The 20,737-nt window shown below is 34.4% G+C and overlaps 1 protein-coding gene across 10 annotated transcripts in view; it reads left to right on the top strand.

Annotated features, from left to right (window-relative positions):
- PGAP1 (post-GPI attachment to proteins inositol deacylase 1) overlaps positions 1-20,737 on the top strand; it is an 87,597-nt gene that overhangs the window by 29,921 nt on the left and 36,939 nt on the right. For all 10 annotated transcript variants that reach the window (XR_008501189.2, XR_010122868.1, XR_010122869.1 and 7 more), the window contains exons 10-19: positions 114-197; positions 5,144-5,190; positions 5,560-5,611; positions 10,899-10,976; positions 15,236-15,311; positions 17,302-17,375; positions 17,481-17,532; positions 18,033-18,099; positions 18,510-18,618; positions 20,076-20,114. Coding sequence is in view for 6 of the 10 variants with exons in the window: in XM_063647781.1 (XP_063503851.1) it covers positions 114-197; positions 5,144-5,190; positions 5,560-5,611; positions 10,899-10,976; positions 15,236-15,311; positions 17,302-17,375; positions 17,481-17,532; positions 18,033-18,099; positions 18,510-18,618; positions 20,076-20,114 (678 nt within the window). In the remaining 4 variants the exon portion in view is untranslated. The remainder of the gene's footprint in view (positions 1-113; positions 198-5,143; positions 5,191-5,559; positions 5,612-10,898; positions 10,977-15,235; positions 15,312-17,301; positions 17,376-17,480; positions 17,533-18,032; positions 18,100-18,509; positions 18,619-20,075; positions 20,115-20,737) is intronic.

Raw genomic sequence — 20,737 nt, 5'->3', positions numbered from 1 at the left:
TCAACAACAAGAAGAATGATAGAATAATTACTCATTTGCTATATCTGGATTTTTGAATGATGAAATTAATCTGCTCATTATAGCTATATTGAGTGTTTTCCTTCTTTTTGTAGGAATCTGAGAAGATATATTTTACATTTCCTCTTGAAAATCATAGAAAAATCTACACTCACGTCTATTGTCAGAGCACTATGCTGGTAAGATAATTGGTACATTTTATGTAAATTTAAGAGGCTAACTGTTGTTCATTTTTCAAATTCTACTGGTAGACCTAGCTATGAAATATTATTATTAAATCTAAGTAGTTGAAAAACAGTTTCTCTCGAAGAGTGTTTTGATTGAAAAGTATTAATCTAATTTTTTTTTTATCACAGATACTATGCTATTAAGTTGTAACTTTGGTTCTAGTTTAGGTCTCCCACCCTGTCTTTCTGCCTTCATTTTACTCTGTTCGTGATGAAGGAATGGAATTCAAAACCCCTTTAATTCTAAGTTTCTATTAGTACTTTAAAGAATAGATGTAATTAAGCAAAGCTATTCAATAGGAATTTTATAAAGGGAATTTTGTTTTCCATTGGCTTACATACTAAAATTTGAGGTACTTTTTATACCAAATATTCTCTAAGATAGTAGAGTAACTTACAATGTTATCTAGATTTACTGTATCAGAATAATGATTTTGATTTTTGTGTTTCTTTTTAATGAGTACCTACTATGTTAGGCACTATTAAAAAATGTGATATTGTTTAAAAATGCTGTAGCGTGCATTTATTATGATATTAGGAATGGAAGCTAGGTGTGGTGGCTCACGTCTGTAATCCTAGCACCTTGGGAGGCTGAGGTGGGTGGATCATTTGAGCTCAGGAGTTTCAGACCAGCCTGGGCAACATGGTCAAACCCCGTCTCTGCAAAAAATACAAAAAACTTAGCTGGGCGTGGTAGTACACACCTGTAGTTTCTGCTACTTGGGGGGCTGGGGAAGGAAGATCACTTGAACCGAGAGGTTGAGATGGCAATGAGTTGAGATCACGCCACTAGCACTCCAACCTGGGTGACGAAGTGAGACCCTGTCTCAGGAGAAAAAAAAAGGAAAGGTTAAGTAGTACTTCAATAATTTATCTACATTTCTTACTTTCAGGATTTTTTCTTTTTTTTTTTTTGAGACGGAGTCTCGCTCTGTCACCCAGGCTGGAGTGAGGTGGTGCGATCTCGGCTCACTGCAAGCTCTGCCTCCCGGGTTCACGCCATTCTCCTGCCTCAGCCTCCAGAGTAGCTGGGACTACAGGCGCTCGCCACCATGCCCGGCTAATTTTTTCTATTTTTTTAGTAGAGACGGGGTTTCACCGTGTTAGCCACGATGGTCTCGATCTCCTGACCTCGTGATCCACCTGCCTTGGCCTCCCAAAGTGCTGGGATTACAGGTGTGAGCCACTGTGCCTGGCCTCAGGATTTTTCCTTAATTTGGATTCTTTTTCCTCTATTCTGATTTTTTTTTTTTTTTGGCATATCTCACGATTCTTCACTCTATATTTGTATCTGTTCCTTCTTCTCCCTTTTGTTAGGTTATTTGTATTTATTTAGAACCAAGATCTGTTACTTTGCTGGAGATGCTGACATTTGATTATATAGTAAAATCTTTTAAAAAAAGGTGATAGGCACTGTGGGCTGGATGCTAATGAATACTATATTTTAGTGAAGTTACCAGACTTTTGCATCTCTCACAGAGACTTGCATCTCTCAGCCTAAAATCTAGATGGGCAGTTTACCCTGGCAGATTCTGGCCTTGAGAGTAAAGGCTTAAAGTATCTTTTCTCACTTAATACTGAATTTCAAATCAGAATGTCAGTATTATATTAAGAAAAATGCTTGTTGAAGTGCAAATTACTCATTTGGCTGATGGGAGGATCTTTTTTCTGTATTTAATGTTCATGGGTATTAATTAACATAAAGTCATGTGAATTTTTTAAAAATCTTTTCAATGTTTATTATAGAAATTTTCAAGCTTATATAAAGGCAGAAAGAAAATATAAGAATGAATTTTTTTATAATCAACACACAGCTTTAACAGTTGTCAATACTCTGTCATTCTTACATCATTTATTTCTTTACACTTTTTTTGATTGAAAAATTTTAAAAGTAAATTCTACGCATTTTATTAGTTCATCCATAAAGTATGTTTTCCTGTAAGGATTTTATACATTACCATAATACCATTATTTCATCCTACCAAATTAATACTAATTCCTTAATATCATCTGATATTCACTCCATGTTCAGTTTTCCTTGGTTCACTTAAATTTTAAGTTTATTTGAATCAGGATCCAAAGTATGCATTGCCTTTAGTTCATAGATCTTATGTCTCTTTTATAATAAATAGCCCCACCTCCTTTCCCCCATGCTACTTACATGTTCAAAGAAATGTATTACATGTTTTACAGAATTTCCCACAATCTGGGTTTAACTGATTGTATTCCCATAGTGTCTTTTAGTATGTATTTCTATCCCCTATGTTTTCTGTAAACTGGTAGTTAGATCTAGAATCTTGATTAGATTCAGATTAATTTTTTATAGTAAGAATGTTTTATAAGTAGAGCTGTGTATCGCCTATTTTATGGTATCAGGAGGTACATAATATCTGGTTTTACCACTTTTAGAGAAAAAGATATTGGTGGGCTCAGTGGTGACAGCATGATCCATCCATTATAAAGTGCCCAGTCGGTCTTTCACTTGATGGTTTTTAGTAGCCATTAAATACAGTAGACAGAATTTTTTGAGAACTATACATTTTTGATCAGTAGCATTTTCTTTCCTATATACTTTAGGAGTTAGTGAATAATCCTTGAATAACTTCTAAGGTTTTTAGTATGATTTTTGTAATTAGTTAACCTTTTGACATCTAGGTTATATCAACATGATGTTTTAAGGTGGACTTGAGTAATACATTATCTATCTATTCAATCCATTGATGAATGAGTCAGAATTCCCTATACACCGAAGTAGTATGGAATATCAGCAATTTTCATAATGAGGGTTACCTTTGAGGATAGGCCGCTTCTTAGTAGCGGCAAAAACCCTTTACAAAAATGGGTTGGATCTTTACAGGCTGCTAGATTTTCTGTGTCCAGGCTGTGCAGATCTGTTCTGTTGTCTTGCTTCTTTAATGTCACATTATTGTATTGGCAAGTACAGGTAACTGATACAGGACTCACACAAGTATTTTGCCTACAGAGAAACACCACAGTTTTTTGTTTGTTTCCTGTCAGCTTTCTTTTATATATTCCTGAAAAATGTCTTAACATTTTATGTAAGCTGAATGAGAGCAGAGACTATGCCTGATTCATCATTTTCCCTGAGGGCTTAGTATATCATTCTTTGGCCATAGAATGTACTTTGTAAGTATCAGTTGAATAAAAGCATTGATTTCTTGGTTGTCCTATCTGTGATTCAAAGGACAAATTTATGTAGCTATGTGAGCAGTGCTTCTCATCCTCTTATGTCTTGGTAGGATTTCACTAGTTAGATAATCATGTCTCAGAACATTGCTCTTACTTCCTTAAAAGTTGCAGTTAAGATCTCAGGTCACACTGCTTTGTTTGTTTGTTTGTTTGTTTTTGTTTTGTTTTTTGAGATGGAGTCTCGCTCTGTCGCCCAGGCTGGAGTGCAGTGGCGTGATCTCGGCTCACTGCAAGCTCCGCCTCCTGGGTTCATGCCATTCTCCTGCCTCAGCCTCCTGAGTAGCTGGGACTACAGGCGCCCGCCACCACGCCTGGCTAATTTTTTGTATTTTTAGTAGAGACGGGGTTTCACTGTGTTAGCCAGGAGGGTCTCGATCTCCTGATGTCGTGATCCGCCTGCCTTGGCCTCCCACAGTGCGGTCACACTGCTTTTAATTGACTAAAGCCGAATACAGAATATGTAAAAATGTCACAATCATCTCTGCAGCATTTCCATCCTGTGCTGATGAATCATAACCAGCTTTAATCTGGAGCCCTTGGAATTGTGCTTTAGTCCAACACATTCTTGGTTGTATAGAAGTTATTTGCTGGTCACTTTGGGAGGTCGAGGTGGGCGGATCATGAGGTCAAGAGATGGAGACCATCCTGGCCAACATGGTGAAATCCCGTCTCCACTAAAAATACAAAAATTAGCTGTGTGTGGTGGCACGCACCTGTAGTCCCAGCTACTCTGGAGGCTGAGGCAGGAGAATCGCTTGAACCCAGGAGGCAGAGGTTGCAGTGAGCCGAGATTGTGCCACTGCACTCCAGCCTGGCAACAGAGCAAGACTGTCTCAAAAAAAAAAGGAAGTTATTTGCTGATAACCAAATGGAAACTCAAACAATAAAGTAAAACACAGCATATAAATTATTTTTAATTGCTTGACTCTGGATTTATGTTTGTATAAAAGTCTACCTCCAGCTTTTCATTCTTCGTTTAAAAAATGTAGATTACTTACTATATAACTATCTAATTAAGTATGGACATTACTGAAATCTGAAAATTTTGGTTCAATAATTAGAAATACTTAGGTGATATGCTGTAGAAAGATGGCCAGGCGTGGTGGCTCACACCTGTAATCCCAGCACTTTGGAAGGCCGAGGCGGGCAGATCACTTGAGGTGAGGAGTTCAAGACCAGCCTGGCCAACATGGTGAAACCTCGTCTCTACTAAAAATACAAAAATTAGCCGGGCATGGTGGTGGGCACCTGTAATACCACTGTAATCCCAGCTACTTGGGAGGCTGAGGCAGGAGAATAACTTGAACCCAGGAGGAGGAGGTTGCAGTGAGCCAGGGTCGTGCCACTGTACTCCAGCCTGGGTGACACAGCAAGACTCCATCTCAAAAAAAAAAAAAAAAAAAAAAAAAGAGAGAGATAACCTGTCAGGGCAGTCTTTCTCGTACTCTTGGCTCCAGGATAACTGCTTACCTATCAATGTTGACATAAGACTTCTTTACCCATCCTTGATTTATTTGACTTTGAGAACATCTTAGATATGTTTCTTAACAATAAGCTGTTATTTATGTTTCACTTGCTCCTAGTCACCCTATCATATAACAATAAAAAGTGTTGAAAATGGGTGTTTGTTTTGTATAATTATTTTCTACAATACTTAATGTGTTTTGTTTTGTGCTGTTCATCAACAGGATACAAATAGTTGGATTTTTGCTTGCATAAACAGCACTTCTATGTGGTAAGTCTTTTGAATGCATGGCTCTCCACTGTTCATTTATCTCAACATAAACAATACTCGGAAACCACACTTTTAGAATAGTTTCATACATTGTTATTTTCATTTTGATGCTATATGAAATTATAGTATTGTTTTTAAAATGAAAAGTAAAGGAAATGATTATACTAGTAATTTTTGCAAACATTGAAATTAGCTAGGAAAAACATTTTTGTTGCTAAGGGAACTATGTGGACAGAGTATATTGGATTAGACTCAATAGACATCTCTACTAGGTGTAGAGATGGTTTCTTTTTCCTCTGAATCTTATTTATAATTTGTAATACCTCCATATATTTGTCCTTTAATTATATTTTCATATTTATTTCAAAGCCTGCAAGGGGTTGATTTATCATGGAAAGCTGAACTGCTGCCAACAATTAAGGTAAATTATGGCTTCAGAATTTTAATATTCAGTTGAAAAAAATACTTGAGTCTATACACATTTTAAAATATTCTCTTTCATTAGCTTATCTTGGTATTAAATAAACTTGAGATTTACTAACCTACATTTAAAAAATATTTTCTCTAGAAATACATTTGATAGGGAATAACATACAATTAGTGTTATTTTTTTTTTTTTTTACTTTCAGAGATAAAAACTAGAAGTTAACAGTCCTCTAAATCTCTGTATATTATAACTTCATACAAAAAGAACTGGGTGGATTTCTCACATTCAATTTGAGGACATGTTTGAATGGCCTGCCTTAAAATATGAGCTGAGTTAGTATACTTAGAACTCATGTTGGGAGGAAGGGCCTGCAGTTGGGAAGTGGACATCTCAAACAGATATGATACATGGTCAAGCACTCAAATAACTAGTTTATCTAGTGCTCTCCAGGGTGATAAGTCACAGCAGGGATTTATTTAATAGTTGTTTGTGATTTGATTAAGCAACTCTGGTAGGTCAGCAATTTCTTTTATAAAGGGCTTATTTGCGCAGTCTCAAAATCTATTGTTGAAAAAGCAAAATAATTCTAAAATGTGATGAAAATATCTGTTCTAATTTCCAAATTGTATTTATTGTAACTGATAAAGTTTTATCAGGATTGATAATTTTCAGTCTTCAAGTAAATCTGTGCTTTAAAAATATAGTTTCATAATGAATCCTAGACTCATTCATTGACTTGAAAGTGAAATCATCTGGTGGTTTCCAATTATTTCACGATTAACTCCAATTAAGTTAGTTATTTTTGCTCATGACTGTTTATAATTATTTGTATGAATGGTCAACTCTATACTATACAAACAGAGAATGAGAAACTTATGCTAACAGAGAGGAACGGTGACAGAAGAAATAATTGCAAGTCACACTTCACTTTGGAATGGTTGCAATTTTTTTGTCACCTTGGTCAATCTTATTTGTACATATTCATTCATGTGACCTTGTGTTTATCAAACAAATATGATAGGAAAGTAAATTGACTCTTGAACATTTTTAAGGTTTCTCGCTGGTACTATCCTAACCAGGATCAAAACAAACAAAAGTGTTAGGATATACTTACTGCACAGTCATTTATAAGGTGTTATTAAATATTTCCTCAAGTTATTTTTTTATTTCAATAGCTTGAGGGGTATAGGTGATTTTTTTATTACATGGATGAATTGTATAGATTAATTTGGATGTTCTATCCAGCCTATAAAGATTAAGAAGAAATAAATTATTAAAAACCCAATAAAATGTACTTTGCTCCTATGTTTTAAAAGGTATTTCTTATATCATAAAATTTTTATATTATTCTTTTAAATCTCCAAAGATTAATCAGTCTCTATATCAAACAATAGGTCCCTATGTTGTTTGTTCTGAATGTAAGAAACAGCTGGCTGAACAGCAGGAGAACAAGCTATTTCAGCTGCCTACTTTTCATGGCAAATGCTGAAAGAGAGAAGTTAGAAAACAAGTATTATAGCATTCTGCAATCTTGTGTGTTCTCAGCTTAGGAGGATAGATCTTTTATTTTAATGAAAATCAAAATTGAATGTAATATGTATTAGCCATTTGTAAACAACACACAAAATTATTTTGCTTTGAAATTGAAGGGATGACTAAAGCAAATAAATTTTGTAAATTTTATTCATATTAATATCTCAATAAAAGTAATGTCAGATGAGAATTATATCATTGTTAGGCATTTCTGTGGACTGAACTTTTAATAAATAGATGGAGCCCTCCATCAAAGCACATATAAATTCAACACTTGGCCATTGTTGAGAATAAATACTTAAAAGCCATTAGAGTGGATAGCTGCACAGATTATCCAAGTTCTTTCTAATTAATGTTTCATATTAGCTACCATTTGTCTGGTGGGTCTTAGCTGCCTGTAGCTGTGGCTTATGTGGCCCTTTTAAGGCTCTTTAATTTACATTAGAACATATGAGTCTGTCACAGGGACTTTGCTAAGTTGGGGTGAAGCCCAGGAGTTTATGTTTGATAAACATCCCACATGAATCTGGTCAGGTTGTTAGAAGGCTACTCATTAATGGTTCTTTAGCTTGAGCATCTCTGTCCTCTTTGCCCACATTGGTGTTTCTGAAGAAGATTGGGGAAAGCTAAGTGTCTTTAGAAATGTTTAATGCAAACATATTGTTGGAACATATAACTACTCCCACCCCACACATACCTCCAGAACAAAACTCGATTAAAAACTGTATTTGGGTGATCCATCACATAAACAGAACTAAAGACAAAAGCCACATCATTATCTCAATAGATGCAGAAAAGGCTTTTGATAAAATTCAACACCCATTCATGTTAAAAACTCTCAGGAGACTAGGTATTGAAGGAACATATCTCAAAGTAATAAGAGCCATCTAATGACAAACCCACAGCCAACATCATACTGAATGGGCAAAAGCTGGAAGCATTCCCCTTGAAAACCAGCACAAGACAAGGATGCCGTCTCTCACCACTCCTATTCAGCATAGTACTGGAAGACCTGGCCAGGGCAATCAGGCAAGAGAAAGAAATAAAGGGCATCCAAATAGGAAGAGAGGAAGTCAAATTATCTTTGTTTGCAAATGACATGATCCTGTATCTAGAAAACTCCATCGTCTCAGCCCAAAAGCCCCTTAAGCTGATAAGCAACTTCAGTAAAGTCTCATGATACAAAATCAATGTGCAAAAATAACTAACATTCCTATTGACACCAACAACAGTCAAGCCAAGAGCCAAATCAGGAATGTAGTTCCATCCACAATTGCCAAAAAAAGAATAAAAGACCTAGGAATACAACTAATCAGAGAGATGAAAGATCTCTACAAGGAGAATTACAAAACACTGCTCAAATAAATCAGAGATAACATCAACAAATGGATAAACATTCCATGCTCATGGATAGGAAGAATCAATATCATTAAAATGGCCATACTGTCCAAAGCAATTTATAGATTCAGTGCTATTTCTATTAAACTACTATTGACATTCTTCGCATAACTAGAAAAAACTATTTTAAAATTAATATGGAACCAAAAAAGAGCCCAGTAAAGCCAAGCCAATCCTAAGCAAAAAGAACAAAGCTGGAGGCATCACACTACTTGACTTCAAACTATGCTACAGGGCTACAGTAACCAAAACAGCATGGTACTGATACAAAAACAGACACATAGAGCAATGGAACCGGATAGAGAACCCAGAAATAAGGCCACACACCTGCAACTCTCTGACCTTTGACAAACTTGACGAAAACAAGCAATGGGGAAAAGTTTTCCTGTTCAATAAATGATGCTGGGATAACTGCCTAGCCTTGTGCAGAAGGTTGAAACTGGACCTCTTCTTTACACCATATACAAAGATTAACTCAGGATGGATTAAAAATTTAAATGTAAAACCCAAAACTATAAAAAACGTGGAAGACAACCTAGGCAATACCATTCTGGACATAGAAATGGGCAAAGATTTCATGATGATGATACCAAAAGCAATTGCAACAAAAGCAAAAATTGACAAATGGGATCTAATTAAACTAAAAAGTTTCTGCACAGCAAAGGAAACTATCAACAGAGTGAACAGACAGCCTACAGAATGGGAGAAAAATTTTGCAAACTCTGCATCTGACTAAGGTCTAATATCCAGCGTCTATAAGGAAGTTAAACAAATTTATGAGATAAAAACAATTCATTAAAAAGTGGGCAAAGGACATGAACTGACACTTTTCAAAAGAAGACATACATGCAGCCAACAATTACATGGAAACAAAGCTCAACATCACTGACCATTAGAGAAATGCAAATCAAAACCACAGTGAGATACCATCTCACACCAGTCAGAATGGCTATTATTAAAAAGTCAAAAAATAACAGATGCTGGCGAGGTTGCAGAGAAAAAGGAACACTTACAGCTGTTAGTGGGAGTGTAAATTAGTTCAACCATTGTGGAAGACTGTGTGGAGATTCCTTGAAGACCTAAAAATAGAAATACCATTCGACCTCGTAATCCCATTACTGGATGTATACCCAAAGGAATATAAAGCATTCTATTATAAAGACACATGTATGCATGTGTTCATTGCAGCACCATTCACAATAGTAAAGACATGGAATCAACCTAAATTCCCATCAATAGTAGACTGGATAAAGAAAATGTATTACATATACACCATGGAATACTATGCAGCCATAAAAAAGAACGAGATCATGTTCTTTGCGGGAACATGGATGGAACTGGAGGCCATTATCCTTAGCAAATGAATGCAGGAACAGAAAACCAAATACTGTATCTTCTCACTTATAAGTGGGAGCTGAATGATGAGAACACATGGACATGTAGGGGGAACAACACACACTGGGGCCTGTTGGAATGCGGAGAGTAGGAGGAGGAAGAGGATCAGGAAAAATAACTGGTGGGTAACTAGGCTTAGTACCTGGGCAATGAAATAATCTGTACGACAAACCCCCATGACGCAAGTTTACCTATGCAACAAATTTGCACATCTACCCCGAACTTAAAATAAAAGTTAAATTAAAACAAAAAAGAAAACAAAAAAACCTGTATTTGGTGCCTTGGCTTTTCATTAAATAGAGCAGTCTTCTACCAATTCATTCCTCAAAATATGGACTATAGGACTGGTCTTAATTTTGAGAAATAAAGTTACTCATTTGGTGAGGTGCATTATTTAGACATACTTATCTTTGTCATTTGCTAAATAAATTCCAGGGGATGATGTGCAGATATGCCATTAGACAGCAACTCTTTACTACTTGGGCTAGATCAAAATAATTTGAGATTAAATTGTAACTCTTTCATTATATTTAGCATTTATTCATTCATCAGCTATTGAATATTTTTTGTTATGTACTACCAAAATAAATGTAGAAACAATACTGTGATACTATATGTAATAAATAACCAAATTATAAAAAGAAAGACACCAAATTTGGAAATAATTATAGACAATAATTAAATTTAATGTTAAATGTCATTTGTTTTATGTGAAGGGAACCAAGGAATATTTTTGGCAGTTCCTATTTAACATAATAATTATTAGGAACTTGATTTTCAGCAGGATTATTGACCTGGAAATGTAAACATGGGCATTTTATGAAGTACTGAACATAAATTGGAAGTCTGCTTTTTAAGATAACTAATTAAGTAAGAAATAAGTGTTATTTATTTTTCTTTAAACATGCGTTAATCTCTAAGAAATAAAAGTAGTTTCTTTCTTTTTTTATTTTAGTATCTGACATTAAGACTTCAAGACTATCCATCTTTGTCTCATCTTGTTGTTTATGTACCATCTGTTCATGGAAGTAAGGTAACAAGTGGGTTAAGATTGTTATTAGAATGTTTTGGAGACACATGCTAAATTTTACAGTTATTTTTCAATGAGTTTTTCTGCACAGAGTTTATCTAAAACAGTAGCCAGTTTGATGATCCGCCTAAGACTGTTAAATTGTTAGGATCATCTACTCTAACTTGAACTAAGCAGAATGAACCCAAGTTTCTTTGTTCCAAGTGAGAACTGGTTCCAGTTTATCAATCAGTCTTTCAAAATCTATGAATTATTAGGCACATAATAATAATTCATAGGTGCAAAACCTATGAATTATTAGGTACCCTGTAAGTACAAGGCTATGTACCAGGAATTATAGGAGGTACACAAATGAAGACATGACCCTGGTTTTGTTTTGTTTTTTTGAGAAAGAGTCTTGCTCTGTCACCCAGGCTGGAGTGCAGTGGCACAACCTTGGCTCACTACAACCTCCACCTCCTGGATTCAAGCGATTTGTCTGTCTCAGCCTCCCAAGTAGCCGGGACTACAGGCGCATGCTACCACACCGAGCTAATTGTTGTATTTTTAGTAGAGATGGGATTTTGCTATGCTGGCCAGGATGGTCTTGAACTTTTGACCTCAGGTGATCCGCCCACCTTGGCCTCCCAAAGTGCTGGGATTACAGGTGTGAGCCACCGTGCCTGGCTGACAAGACCCTGTTCTTAAAAAGCTACATACTATTGGGAAGGGGGAGAGAAATGTAACTGGAGCAGAGGGAAGAGTGGAAAAAGAACTACCCAAATACACATAACACAAATCAGAATATAGCAAGTACATAAAAAGAATGGCATTATAATAAGGTGATATTTAAAATGGCTTTCAAATGGGCATGGTGGCAAGTACCTATAGTCCCAGCTACTTGGGAAGTTGAAGCAGGAGAATCGTTTGAACTGAGGAGGTGGAGGTTGTCGTATGCTATGATTATGCCTGTGAATAGCCACTGTACTGCAGCCTGTCAACATAATGAGACCCCACTTTTAAAATGAAATGAAATAAAGCAAAATGGCCTTAATAGGTAGTTAGGATTTTTATAGGAAGAATGAACATTGTAGAGCCATGCTGTCAATACAGGAATCACTAGCACATGTGGTTATTTCAATTTAAGTTAATATAAAATAAAAAATTCTGTTCCCTAGTTGTCCTAGTCACATTCCAGATGCTCAATAGTGACATCATTGCCAGGAGTTATAATGGACAGCGCTGTTTAGATAAAGCAACAGAACAAAGCATGAAGTATATTTGAAAAACAGTGAATAAGTAAATAATAATTTTGAAAGGATGGCCATGATGGGTTTGAATAGTAGTGGAGGAAAAGTCTGGAAAATTAGTTCATGGCCATATTGTAAAAGTTTTGATTGGAGGGTTCAGGACTTTACGGAATTCAGAAGTCAGTAGGAAGCCATAAGATTTTTAACTATAGTAGTAATGGTATCGGAAATCATTTATTTGGGAAGATTAATCTCCTTATGCTGTAGAGTAGATCAGAAACAGACTAGGCACCTCATAAGGGGCTTGTAGAGACTGAGCACCCTTAATCCAAAAATCCAAACCCTAAAAACTTTCTGACAGGTGGAGATACTCACTGCTATAATAACGAGGATGCACCATCTAAAACTTTTTGAGTGCCAACCTGACACCACAATTGGAAAATTCAACCCCTGACCTCATGTAGTGAGATGTAGTCAAAACAGTCAAAATTTTGTTTCATGCACAAAGTTATTAAAAATATAAAAATTACCTTAAGACTAAGTGTGTAAGATATGTATGAAACATAAATGAATTTTGTGTTTAGACTTGGGTTCCATCCCCAAGATATGTCATTATGTATAGGCAAATATTCCAAAATCTGGAAAAAATCAAACACTTCTAGTTCCATGCATTTTGGATAAGGGATCCTCAGCTTGTACTAGGGAAGTGGGAATAGAAAGAAAAGAATGGTGATTTTAATAGAATTAGTGGGTAAGAAAGAAAATGGAGGTAAAGGGCCCTTCGGACTCCCCTTTTCCTATTTCACCCAGCAAACTTACTCTTCAAGATCCAACCCATGTCCCTTTTTCCCTTTTCCAGAGTCCCCCAGTAATCTTTTACTTATTCTCATGATACTTTATAACTTCTTTGAAAAATTTATTATATTGAATTATAATTTATTTATGTCTCAGTTGCCATGACCACATTGTGAACTCTTTAAGAGTAATGAACAGATACAGATAGGTTTTATTCTACTTTGCATCCTCAACCTTCAGTGACTACTGCATAAATGCTCAAGAAAATGTTTATTGACTGAGAAGGTTGGTAAGATTTGTAGCCAAAATAATCAGAAAAATGTAGGAGAAATAGAGAAAGGAAAAGGGGGATGTAGTTGGGAGTCATCTCAATGACTGAATCTCGCAGGTACCTTATAATGGATTAATTGTTCTGTTTTGCTTAGCTCAAGTGAGAGGTAATTCAGCATCTTCAATACTAAAAGCTCTCTTTAAGGGTTTTTCTGGCAGGTAAGCTGGTTTTGAATGAATCTAACATTTTTCTCAAACTTGAAAAGGCCCTCTCTGGTTATTCCAAGAAATTAATGAGCCTTTCTGCAAATAGACAGTCTTAGCAGCCTAATAAATATGTAATGCATCTTAATGCTCTTTGGAAAGTAACACTGCTGACTCTACTGTTTTACAACCCCGTCTCACTAGAATTATAACTTAAGTCTTTCATAATTTTTGCATGTCTATGTATAGCTCATCATCAGAACATGACATATATTCAAATAGTGTAAAACATTTTTGAGTTAACTTCTATCAATATATTTTTAGACATGCAAATATGGAATTTATCTGCATTTTTTTATAACAGAAAACAAAATAATTAAACCCATTAGAAATTTACTTATCTTGGGTGTTTCAGAGACAGGCCTTTGAATTTTCTCTTTCTTGGGTAGGGTTTTTGTCATTATGCAAAACTAAAGGCATAGCCAAATTTTTAAAGCAATAATAAAAATTATATTATTTTAAACTTGTTCAAAGTGATGAAATTGCTTTTAAAAACTGCTTCCCTATCTGATATAGGCTTATCCAAAAGTACTTTGTAAAAAATGTAATGAATAATCCTGTTCAATAAATGATTTCTATAATCTTTTAGCAGCTGTTTTCTGTAATGAAAATATCTGACTGTGTTCTTTGCATTGTAAGTAAGAAGGGAGAAATAAAAGCAAAACCCCTTAAAAGTTTTTTCTTTTATTCCCCCAAGTGTATGGTATAATCTAATAGCAATTTCCCTGTCTGTTTTTCACTTTTGAAAAACAATCAGAAATATACCCAAGAGGCAAACAAAGTAATACTGCTTCAGACAAATCCAAAGTATAGTTATTAGAATAGCCTAGGATAGACCCCACTAGCTTTCCACTTTTGTAGACAGCAAACTGCTTGCTAGCTACAGTTATGCATCAGATTAATTTTTCTTTAGCTTCTATAGATCAAAATAATATGATTGCATTGTAGAGATTATTTTAATGAAATTATTCCTTTACCAGAAACAGTTCTTGCAGATAAGTGAGAGCAGAGTTTCTTATGCAGCTGATAGAAATGTTATTTAAAAAGAAATGTCACTACAAAAAATTATAATGATGCAGGTGTCACATTATAGTTTTACTTTTTTGAAAAGCATTTCTTTTTCTGGCTTCATACATAGTAAACCTTTTTTCCACTTACTGTGATAACTGTTTAACCTGAAATAGTGTTCCACAAATAACATTAGCCATGTGTCAATGAATGGCAGTATATCTCCAAAAGCCTTTTGTTAGACTATCTTTAATAAATACAGGATTTTTCAAAAAGATATAAAACAAAATCACATTTTCCTTTTGACTATGAAAGTATTAAGAGACGTAGTATCTAAATCTTTAATTAATCTTGAATTAGCCTAGGCTGATAATACTTTCATCCATTCTTTACTGTCCTTCTTATGCAAACACCTAAAGCTAACTATAAGAAAACTGCTATGAATCTGTTGTTCTAGAAATGGCCCTCAAATAATTTATCTATTAAGTTAAGTTTGTGTATCAACTTTTCTCAGCATAGTATCTCTCCTTGAGAAATTCTTGCCACTTAAGTATAGGCAGAATTATAGTGTAATAGATGATACTTTCTCCAAAGCTGAGGTTTATAGACTTTTATTTTCTACTCAAACATCAAGTAAAGATACTTTACTGTAAATTTAACTTACTTTTTCTAATAAATCAATGTTTTATATTTCAGTTTGTTGTAGATTGTGAATTCTTTAAAAAAGAGAAAAGATACATACAGCTTCCTGTAACTCATCTCTTTTCCTTTGGTAAGTACTTTGTTTTTGGAAAGCATAAGAATTGCTTTTATTTTTAACAGAGTTGCAGTAAAGCAGAGCTTTGTAATATCAAATGTTGAATATTTCAAGTATAGTTCTTAGAATAACTATATGATGTGGTTCAGTGGTTTTATTCTCATTGGGCTAGCAGTCATATTCTGAGAAGTGAACTTCATAATCACATACATTTGCAGGTAATTGCGTGTGTGCATATATGTGTCTGTGTGTCTGTTCTTATGTGAAATTTATCCTATTGGCCCTTTTAATACAATTTTAATATAGAGTTATAAATTGTTATTTGTATAAGAAGGTTTCAAGATTTCTCTAAATATTCTTTTAAACTTTATTTTGAAATAATTTTAGATTTACAGAAAAGTTACAAAAGAGTTCCTGTATATCCTTCACCCACATTTCCCTAAGGTTGACCTTCTACATAAACACAATACAATTTTTTAAACTAAGAAATTAGCATTGGTGCAATACTGTTAATTAAACTACAGGCTTTATTTGTTTTTCACCAGTTTTTCCGCAGATGTCCTGCTTATCCAGGTTTCCACATTGCATTTAGTTGTCATGACTCCTAAGTCTCCTATAATCTGTGACAGTTCCTCAGTCTTTCCTTGTCTTTCACAACTTTGAAACCTTTGAAGAATACTGTTAAATTATTTTGTACAATGTTCCTTATTTGGAGTTGTCTGATACTTTCATTTTTGTGGGGCGAGTGGGGAACAGGGTCTCACTCTGTCACCCAGGCTGGAGTACGGTGGCATGATCCCAGCTTACTGCAACCTCTGCCTCCTGGGCTCAAACGATCCTTCCACCTTAGCCTCCTGGGTAGCTAGGACTACAGGCATGTGACACCATGCTCAGCTAATTTCTTTGTATTTTTTGTAGAGACAGAGATTCACCATGTTGCCCAGGCTGGTCTCAGACTCCTGGACTCAAGAAATCGGCCTGCCTTGGCCTCCTAAAATGCTGGAATTACAGGCATGAGCCAACACGCCCAGCCTAATACTTTCTTATGATTAGATTGAGGTTATGTATTTTTGCCAAAATACCACAGAAGCAATGAGGATTTCCAGCTATATCATATTGAGTATACATGATACTGATATCTCTAATTACTAGTTATGTTAATTTTCCTTTCTTGGTTAAGGTGGTGCCTGCTAGATTTCTCCACTGTAATGTTATTGCTTTTTCCTTTTGTAATTAATAAATATCTGGGGTGACATACTTTGAGAATATATAAATGTCCTGTTTTTCTTTAGAATAACCCACTATTTTTAGCATCCATTGGTTCATCTAGTACTTAGCAAATATCACTCTGGTATTCTACATTTAGTGGAATTCTTCCTGAGATAAAGTAGACCCTTCTCCCCCATTATTTATTTATTCAATTTTTATTTATGTCACTATGGACTCAGAGATATCTATTTTATTCATTGGACTATAATCCAATTCTATCATTATATATATTTTTGCTTAAGTTGTTCTAGCTTTGAATATTGGGAACTTTTTTACGTTGGCTCCTGTGCCCTTTAAATATTTTTTTTACATTTTATTTATGAAAAGAATCTGTGTTACTTGGCAAAACTTTAGGATTTTTATTTTTCCCCCTACCCTTTGTTTTGATACAAAACTACCCAGAACACTACAGAAATGACAATTCTGAATCACCCATATCATTGAAGATGAGAAGCTTGTAAAATAAAAGGTCTACAAAGAAAGTACACCTTTCTGAAATTGGAATTATATACCTGACTTTTTAAAAGCAGATAGATGTGATTGGAAGTCATAAAATTTATTTTGTCTAGAGTTTATTGCTGGGAGATTAGATTTTTAGGAGTTAACTCCATACAGAAGTGAAAACCTGTAAATAAATTTTTAATTATTGGCATTGTCTTAATGCGAATTAAATAATCAGTACGTTTTTAAGAACTTCCTTGATATTCTAAGTAATACAGTACTTTGAATTCAACAGGATTGTCTTCAAGGAAAGTGGTGTTAAATACAAACGGCCTATACTACAATCTAGAGCTTCTGAACTTTGGACAGGTAATTAATCCTGACTACAAGAAAAAGGATTTGATTTTACTTTAATGTTTACTTTAACATACAAGTAAAACTTTATATTTTGTTTTTGTGGTCAAACTCTGTTAGATATACCAAGCTTTTAAAATCAACGTGGTAAGCAAGTGCTCAGCAGTCAAAGGTAAATATGTTTTCTAAAAAATGTATAGAAAATACTATTGTCATTTGAAGACTCAGTAGGTGTTAACTCGAATTTTCTATAATACTTATTCTTCCATATATTTTTATGTGAAGTAAAATTTATAATAGAAAAGTTGTTTATATTTCCAGGGGATTTAACATAGACCCTTTCTTAACAGTAAAGCATTTTTATCTGTTTCACTTTAAATATCCACATTTTAAAAATGCCATGTATCTTTATGTCTTATAGTAGTAATTCAGATTCAGTTATTTAGTATTTTTCCACTTTCTTAATACTGCCTATCTGCTGTAATATATATTATAAATCTAATTAAAGCATTATTATTTAGGAATTCACCATAATTTTTTATCACGTAATATAACCTGTACTGATTTTTTTAATGAAATGGACAATTGTATAATTAGTTAGATATTATAGTAGTTTATGTAACATTTAGGGTAACATGTTGTTAATAATACATTTTTTTAATGTTTTAACAGAAGAAATAACCAGTATCTATAGACTTCATATTCCTTGGTCTTATGAAGATTCACTAACCATTGCACAGTAAGTATTTGAAACAATTTACTTTAAACTTTAGTGTTTTTGAATAATAGATATTCTGCTTAGTTTATTTATTTAAATCATGAGTTATTAAAATGCCTCAGTAAAATGTATGTATCCTTTATGTAGCATTGTTCCTATAATTTAATATATAGTATTCTTATGAAATGATAGAGAACTTAAACTTTACTTCCTTGGAACCTGAACCCCCTTCCACCCTCTCCCAACTCCTGTGTCCTAGAGGGAGCATTCAAACAATTGTGATATCATTGAAAAAGTGCCCATCCACAATTATGTGTCTGGCACCTAGCTTCCTCTACATTATTCAGTTGTATTGTGCTGAGGATTAACTTAGCCATGGCTCTTTACCAGCATTTCGTATTTGAGAATTGATATTTAAGTTATCTCTTTAGGGCTCCATCTTCCACAGAAATTTCTCTGAAACTCCATATTGCTCAACCAGAAAATGATACCCATGTGGCATTATTAAAAATGTACACATCATCAGACTGTCGGTACGAGGTAAGTTGTATGTTTGATTAATTTTTAAGATTTAGTTGTAGAATAAGCTAGAAATGTTCTTTTTATATAAGCTTCAGATATATGGTGGCATGGAAGCCAATGCATATAAAAAATAGGCATTTAAAATATTTTAAATATTCTTCATTTTTCCTATTAACACCACCTTAGCATCTCCATAGCTGGGCCATTTGCAAATGTATACATCTTAATAAGTAATAGAAGATAAAGCAAAAAAATGAGACTGTAGATTAACCTTCTAAATTTGGAAGCCCCAAGTCCAGAATCTTTTTTATAAACTGAAGAACATCATGAGGTCAGCTGACATGGGCTTACTGCAGTAACTGACATGATACTTATTGGCATATAGCTCTACTCGTCAGCTTAAGGATCTTCTTTCCTTTTCACTAATTATTTTAAGCTCTGCTAGTCATTAAAATGTGTGATTTCATACCTATTGTGTTTATTTTGTAATCAAAGTACATCTCTTTGTGTTAAGGGGAACAGACTTGAGAGTAACATTTTACTTACTTATGGATTCATGAATGAAGAGCCCCTAGATTCCAGATTTAAGTGGTTAAAGTACTCATTTCAGTGGTTATGACAACATAGGCTTCTGGTTTATGTGAAATATTTTATTTCTGCTCAACTGCTTTAAACCAAGCTTAAATGTTTGGATTCTTTGTTAGAACTAACTTTTCAAGGATAAACTAGGATTGATTTTGTCAAATTAATAGAATCTGTTCCTCCAGCCAAATTTCAGTTGAACTTATATTATGAATTAATTTAGATTTTGTGGAATTTATTATTGCTTTGATATCTTGCATCCTGTTTCTAACAGTTAAGGGTTTTTCAGGGCCATAGTAGTTTTTAATTTGCATGTTCATATTTATAATATTAAAGCAATAGAAAAAATTGTGATAAAAATTTGACTCCAACTACTGCACGCTCTCAAAATGTCCATTTTTTTTTTTACAAATACTGCTTATCTTCAAGAAGTCCATATTTTGACAAAATCATTTTAAACTTCCCTAAAAATATTGATCTCCTTTCTAATATCAAATAGACTTCCTAATTATCAAAAAAGTTGTATTTATGGTAGAGATAATTAAGGATGAATTTCTTTTTAAAATATTATTTTGGCTTAAATTTCTTTAGCTGGCATGATATGATAATAAGATATTCTACTTAATTAAATATTTTAGGTAGTAAAGGGGCATAATAGCATTCACTCAGCTGTCAAATAATTAGATATGTGGGAAAGTATACTAAACAGTCAAACTATACTTAATACAATTTACATGGTGATTCAGAAGATTCTTTAAGATCTTGAGTGCCTTTAAGGTTTACCATTATAGAAAATCAATTATGCTTCAAGATATGCATAAGTGCTCAATTTAATAAAATGTAAAGGAGTTTAGAGGAAAATAACCTTTTTTTCAATAATTGTTTTAAACTAGGTGACAGTTAAGACTTCCTTTTCACAAATACTTGGACAGGTAAGAGAGATTCCTGGCTGGTTGATTATTTACTGCTTTATGAATAGATAACTCTAAGGAAGGGTTGTAGACTTTTTCCATAAGGGGCTGGATAATCAATAATTTTTTGCAGACCACATACAGTATCTTTTGCTACTGCCACTGCTGTAGTTGCTTCTGTCTTCTTCCTTTTTTCTTTTTCATTCTTCTTACACTTTAATAAAATCCAAAAATTATTCTTGGCCCACAGACCATAGTTGCCCACCCCTGCTTTAAGGTGATTCTTTCATGTTTGATACATCCAAAAAATGAGAGCTGATACCTGATTCTCAAACAAATTAATATTTTTGCCTAAATGAATTTCATGGTTTGTCATGGTGGCTCCCATCTGTAATCCCAGCACTTTGGGAGGCCAAGGCAGGCAGATCACTTAAGGTCAGGAGTTCGAGACCAGCCTGGCCAACTGGTGAAACCTCACCTCTACTGAAAATACAAGAATTAGCCAGGCGTGCTGGCACACACCTGTAGTCCTGGCTACTCAAGAGGCTGAGGCATGAGAATCGCTTGAACCTGGGAGACAGAGGTTGCAGTGAGCTGAGATTGTGCCACTGCACTCTAACCTTGGCAACAAAGGGAGACTCCAT

The sequence above is a fragment of the Pongo pygmaeus genome, chromosome 11, assembly GCF_028885625.2.
Source record: "Pongo pygmaeus isolate AG05252 chromosome 11, NHGRI_mPonPyg2-v2.0_pri, whole genome shotgun sequence".
NCBI lineage: Eukaryota > Metazoa > Chordata > Mammalia > Primates > Hominidae > Pongo > Pongo pygmaeus.
Note: the sequence above shows the minus strand (reverse complement) of the source record. Positions and strands in the feature narration are given on the sequence as shown.